Genomic DNA, 6,187 nt, shown 5'->3' with positions numbered 1-6,187 from the left:
TGGAATGAGACTCATCTCTGGACCACCTTTCAGTCAAACAACAGACAGGTCAACTAAGCAAGCAGTGAGCTCAGGGCGCAAGGGGTCCTCAGAATGACCTACCACAGAAACCCAGAGCCCTGAGTCCAGCTCAGACAACAGGAAGGGGCAGGAACCCGCAGGAAGTGGGAGAGGGCTGCTACCGGGGACACTGCAGCCAAGGTCACAGACGACATACACAAACTGGTGACCGGAAACCCAAACTACTCCATGAGCTTTCCCCCAAACCCCAGCGAGGAGTAAAAACAGAACGGTGCAGTGTACATGTCCGTGGTCAGTGTGGTCAGCGACAGACCTGAATGCCTATGTTCTTCACAGCTGACAGCACGGCCCTTCCCACATGCAGGTCTATGCTGGTTTCCCTATCTGTCCTGAGGGGTCCTCACTGGGCAGGTATCCGTGACCTTCCAGGGTAAAGCTCACACAGTTTAACAGGGTGGATGAGACCCTCCCCCAGTGAGCCCACCACTCCTGGCCTTCCTGGCCTCATCTACCCACAAGCCCTGCTGAACGCCATCCAGGGCTCCCATGGAGCTGCCGCCACCTTCCCTCCCAGCTGTGGGCTGGGCTACACACCAGTCCCCACGCAGTGTCACCGAAGCCAAGCTACTTCCACAGACAGAGGGCCCCAGGAGTGGACAAGACCCGGGCCACACCAGCCAGGGTTAACCGACAGGGAGCCCAGGAGAGGAGGGACAGCACTCGGACGCACCAGCCCAGTTACCTGACAGACACATCCAGGTCCTCCTTCTCCAGCTTTCCGTCGCCCTCCTCTCTACTCGTCAGTTCCATGTCAGTGTCATGGGCTGTCTTCTTCTCTCCATCCTGGAAGTACTGCTGAAGGGCAGTGTAGAGTTTAAACACTTGACTGAAAGATAGCTTACTGTAGGCCAGGATCATGTGACGCAGAAATAAACCTGCAAAGACAGACACGCACTAGGTGAGAGCATGAACTGACGCGCAGGCTCCTCGGGGCACCTGCCTCAGTGCTCGCTCCTCAAGGCCCAAACCAGGCCCTGGCATTGCCCTGCCATGACCTGCTAAAAGGACAGACACGTCCGTCTGGGAAGGAGGACAGCCAGAGAGCTCCCTCAAGCCAGAGGGTAAGGATTCATCTCGTGTATTTGGGTATGTTGTCAGGAGGGACTAAACCTTGAAGACAGACCACACACTTGGTAAAGAAGAGTTCACGTCCACGGTAGAGGCGGACGCACCACACACTGTGACCCCGTGCACAAGGGTACATGACACCGCGTGGTGCTGTGGCATCACCATGGCCAGGTTGTGGCACAGGCTTTAACGCCACTCAAAGAGTCTAAATCGGACACGGCTGTTCTCCGAAAAAACTGTCTCCACTTTTCACCATCTAGCTCTCCCACCTGCACACCAAGGGGCTCCACTTCGACCTTCAGAGCAGAGAAAAATGATCTCCTGTCATCCACCAGGGGCGGAACGCGTGCAAAAGGCCAGCAGGACTGGGACTGGCTAGGAAGCTGACAGAAAAACGCCAAGGACTCAAATCGCAAGCCCAGGAATAATCCTGAAAACAAGCATGAACCATCTTTAAACTGAAAGCAGATTAGCCCCAGTGGGGAAGGTTCACCAGGAGCACAGGGCCTTTAAAGAGGCGATTCTCGAAGGGAAACCTCCACGAGTACACAGTGACCACCGTCCCCAGAGCACAGACGAAGCTTCAGGGACAGAGCGCCTAACCGACCGGTGGACGGGTGTGCCTGAAAGGTGACACGCGCGAACGCTGGAAGGGTGCCACGGAACTGGGCCTGAGGCAACAACGATTGCACGTGGCCCCTGAAAGGGAATCGCTGAGTGAGGAGAAAGGTCCCTGTGCGTCCTCAACGCAGGCTTTTCTTCAGATGACGCACTTCTAGTAGCTTCTCTCTCACGACGGTTTGGTGGTTTGTCCTCTGCTTATGAGCAGGTGTACGCTGCTGGCCCTGCGACCTGACACTCTAACCTCACGGCCAGCATGTGAACCCCACCCCACAGCCACTCTGCTGGACACACATACAATACAGTCTGTCGCTCTGCGGGACAGAGGGGAACGAGCCACTGGGGTCCCAAGGCGGAGACCCTCACAGAAGCAGAGAGTCACTTCTTCCCAAGCAGTGGCTGCTGGGCCCCCAGTGCCGACTTTCTGGTTAGTAGTTAAGTCACTGTGCCACCAGGCTCCTGACACTGAAGACAGGTGCGGACAGAAACAGAGGACATCTTTCTGCAACAGAGGACATCTTTCTGCAGGTGGGTTACTGAAGCACAGACCAAAAAACGGCAAGGAGGGAAGTACGAAGTGTGACCAGCACGCCCTCTTCCCAATGGCCACACGGGGGTTCTCCATGCGGACAAGGAATGACATGGGATTTAAGACGCTGCCCCCTGAGAGCCGTTCTCCCCAGAAGTGCTCCGTACCTACAACACTGTGCGATTTAAGACGCTGCCCCCTGAGAGCCGTTCTCCCCAGAAGTGCTCCGTACCTACGACACTCGTCTTGTGGACCTCTGGCTCCGTTCCAGAAAAAGAATCGGAAAGGTCATCAAAGAACTGTTCCATGTCCTTCAGTTCACCTTCAGCCATCAGTTTGATCCTGAATGAAAAAACGGAGGTTACATACTTTGGTAAGGCCACCTGAACACCTGCAGTTTACATTTCACACTTCACAATTATCAGCTGAAATTAACCTCTTCCAAAAGCAATTCAGATAAAGGCCAAGTCCCGATTTTCCATCTTTGTGGTTGTCATGGGGTGCCGTCAAGCCACTGTGACTCCCAGCAAGCCTGTGAACAGAGCTGACCCTGCCCTGCCCGGCCCGGCCCTGCCCTGTCCTGCCCCATCCCTGCCACGCTCGGGCCCATGGCGTAAAAAAAGAATTCTCAGCAACAACTACAAAGGAGACCCCACCTAGAATATGCTTCGTCACGAAACACCAGTGAAGTACTGCACAGCGCTGAAAAACAACAAGGAACTTGAGAAACACTATACAGTGTGGGTGACTCCAGAGGAAATGATGCTTCCTAACAGAAACCAATCACAACAAGGCTATTCTCATATAAAACCAGTATTTAAAAACTGAGGAAAGGTTCACACAGACTCATTCTTGAATGGTTTCCAGGGAGGGAATGAGGAGCAAAAATTAGTGAACAGGTAATTGTTGTTGTTGTTGTGTACCGTCGAGTCAGAACCAACCCATAGCTGACCCTCCAGCACATTTTCAATGGCAGTTAATCGCATGGGAGGAAACTGCCCATCTTTCTCCCGTGAAGCAACTGGTGGACTCAAACAACATACCTTTGCTTGCACGGCACAATTCCTTACCACTAAGCCACCAGCACTCCCTAAATATGTCACCGGAACAAATCATTAAGATAAGGAAAGGGAAAGGCAATATACAGTGAGGGAACTGTCAGTACAATGATTCTAAAGAGGGAAGACACAGAGGTGTACAATGATTAATGAAAGTCAGAATTATATAGAGAAATCAGAAAAACATGACTACACTGTGGGGACTGATACTAACGTGATGGAAGAAAACAAGTATGAATGAACAGTTGAATGAAAAATTAATTTGCTTTGTAAGCTTTCACTCAAACTACAATTTTAAATTAAAAATAATAAAAATATGCTTTGTGCAACAATAAATGAATGTTTTCTTTTTCAAAAAACATGAACTGGGAGGTAAGGAGAAAAAATGTGCAACAATAATGAATGAAAATCCAACTTTTCTGTACACTTTCCTTAAGATCACAATAATAAAAAAATATGCTTTGAAAGAAAACGGCAAAGTAGTGTATCTAATATTATCTGTTAAAAATATTCAATAAAAGTACTAGCAAACTACCTGGAATAACGCTCCCATTTTAAAAAGATCAATTACTCTATTCCCCTTACTGACCCACCTAGCGTGACTGCTTTTCACGTATATACAGAAGAAGATGGCGTTTACCTGATCTGTACTGAATTTGCCAGCTGAGGACAGGACTCTTCTATTAGCTTGTACAGTTTTGACAGTGTAATATCTGGGCCCTGGGTAAAGGAGGAAAGGGAGGTGAGAAATAACTTTTAAAACACAGAGCTTGACAGAGGGTGGCAAATATGAACACTTCCACCAACCAGCCTGCTGAACCAATCATTCCAGGCATGAAATCTCAACCCAGGAAGCAAGACTGTGTACTTTTTTACCCAGACCCTAAAGTCACACCATAAGCAGAGAATGTTACTATTTTTCCTTCCTTAAGTCAAGAATCTCCACAAAGTTGTAACATCCCTGGTCCCTGTTGTCCCCATCAGTAAAATGAGATAATCATACAAGCTCTCTCACTTGGGGAAACATTAGGGAAGATAGTGAGAAGCACTCTTGAAACTATAAAAAAACGATCAAATGCTGATGCCTTCTTTAGATCTACAGAGAAAGCTCACAAAGTCTGAGAGGGTTTATTTACTGAAGGCCATCGAGAAACCCATGCCAGACAAGGAGGACACAATCTCAGGCACCTAGGGGACTATGTGCTGAAAACCCTAAGAAGTCCCAATACAGACAAAAATATGCAACCTAAGGTATCAGTCCACCTGGTCGAGGGTCTTCCTCTCCTTCACCAACCCTCCACCCTTCTAAGCATCATGTCCTTCTCCAAGGTACTCCAAATGCAACCCTAGGTAATAACGTCATTATATTTCCTTCTTCAGATCCCTAATTTGGGCACTTGGGGTCCCAAATTTTCATTTCTTCAACCACCATTCTTTAACAGCCAAGCGCTCCTCTCTCAAGCCCCAGCCAGAGCCTCACCCTAACCCTAACCCTAACCCTAACCCTAACCCCACCCCCGTTGCCCGAGTACATCCTTACTCCTGGAGAAAGGCAGATCGCATGAATTCCACCTATTCGGGCACCTGGGCTAGTTTCTGCTCATGCACTGATGAACAAAAAGGGGACCAAGTCCTGCCCTTCACAGACGTTATAACGAACTGGGGGAAGAATGTCAATCACAGCATCAGATAAAAATGGAAAAATCACAGCTGATATAAAAGGAGGCGGTTCATGTCTTACGAGAGAAAATCGGAACGGAAATACTTCGACGCTGACTATTTACAACGTGCCAGGCTGGGGAGAGCTTTACAGAGGCCATCACCGCAGTGCAAAGCCCGAGACGCACGGAGGTTACAACCTTGCCCAAGTTCTACAGCTTGTAAGCGGTGGGAACATGAGCCCTAGGGACTAAATACAACGTGCAAAGTGCTCAGAAGTGCTTCAGAAGAGGAGAAACCAAGCTGTCAAGAGCGCCAGGCCCTTGCACGGTGCCCTGGGTGGACTGGAGGAGCCCTAAGCACCTCGGCACCTAAATGCAACCCTCACTCCTCCTGCCACTATCACTGCTGATGCGGTCATCCAGGCGGGGCGCCTGCGGAAGGAACTTGCCCCTTGTCACTCAGCCCAGAAATACGGGGGGGCAGGATGAGACCCTGGAGACCCCGCGAGAGCCATGAAAGCGCGAGGTGCCGGGGTCACGATCGGCGCTTCCCGTCCCCGGGCCGACGTCCTGCACGCACCACCCCGGAGCCGGGGCCTCACCTGCAGCAGCGGCAGGAGCAGCTGGTTGAGCCTCCGCCGCTCCGTGAGGCTGACCGCGCCCTCGCCCGTACGGCCCATCTCGTTGAGCAGCACCAGCACCGCGATCTTATAAGGGGTCACCCAGTCTTTGATGCCAAACACGTTGGCGTGCACCACCCCATTGGTCATCATGGGGTTGAAGTAGAGACTCTCGTGGACGCTGGCCATGGCGGCCGAGCCCTGGTCCAGGAGCCCCCGACCCCAGCTCGCCGCACGCCGAACGCCGTACACCCGCCCTGTAACCCAGGAAACGGGGGAGCGGATCCTCGCGTTCCAGGCAGCCCCTAGCCAACCAGAGGAGCAGAAAAGAGCACGTGGGCGAAGTCTAGCCAATCAGAATGTCTAGTAGGCTGCGATTGGCTAGAAGAGCCTGTGGTCCACCGAAAAATGGATTCCCTACAGAAACACTTGGTGGAAGAACAGTAAGTTCCGAGGGGAGAGTTATTTCAGGAGGACCGAGGACCCAAACCAAGTGGGGTATGGATGGATGTCTCCCAAGGTTGAAGGGGCGCCCGCCTGTTCATTTAT

General features: G+C 51.3%; 1 protein-coding gene across 2 annotated transcripts in view; it reads right to left on the bottom strand.

The window, feature by feature from the left end:
• Positions 1-5,827, bottom strand: part of ANAPC5 (anaphase promoting complex subunit 5) — a 29,656-nt gene extending 23,829 nt beyond the window's left edge. Inside the window, exons 1-4 of one of the 2 annotated variants that reach the window (XM_006894654.1) lie at positions 5,621-5,827; positions 3,998-4,077; positions 2,532-2,641; positions 764-956 (exon numbers count right to left, since the gene is read on the bottom strand). In XM_006894654.1, the coding sequence (XP_006894716.1) occupies positions 764-956; positions 2,532-2,641; positions 3,998-4,077; positions 5,621-5,827 (590 nt within the window). The remainder of the gene's footprint in view (positions 1-763; positions 957-2,531; positions 2,642-3,997; positions 4,078-5,620) is intronic. The other variant, XM_006894655.1, reaches the window with a different exon arrangement.
• Positions 5,828-6,187: the final 360 nt, after the last annotated feature.

The sequence above is a fragment of the Elephantulus edwardii genome, unplaced genomic scaffold (genome assembly GCF_000299155.1).
Source record: "Elephantulus edwardii isolate Elephantulus edwardi_28Jun2011 unplaced genomic scaffold, EleEdw1.0 scaffold00148, whole genome shotgun sequence".
Lineage (NCBI taxonomy): Eukaryota > Metazoa > Chordata > Mammalia > Macroscelidea > Macroscelididae > Elephantulus > Elephantulus edwardii.
The sequence above is the reverse complement of the archived record's forward strand: the minus strand, read 5'-3'. Positions and strand labels throughout refer to the sequence as shown.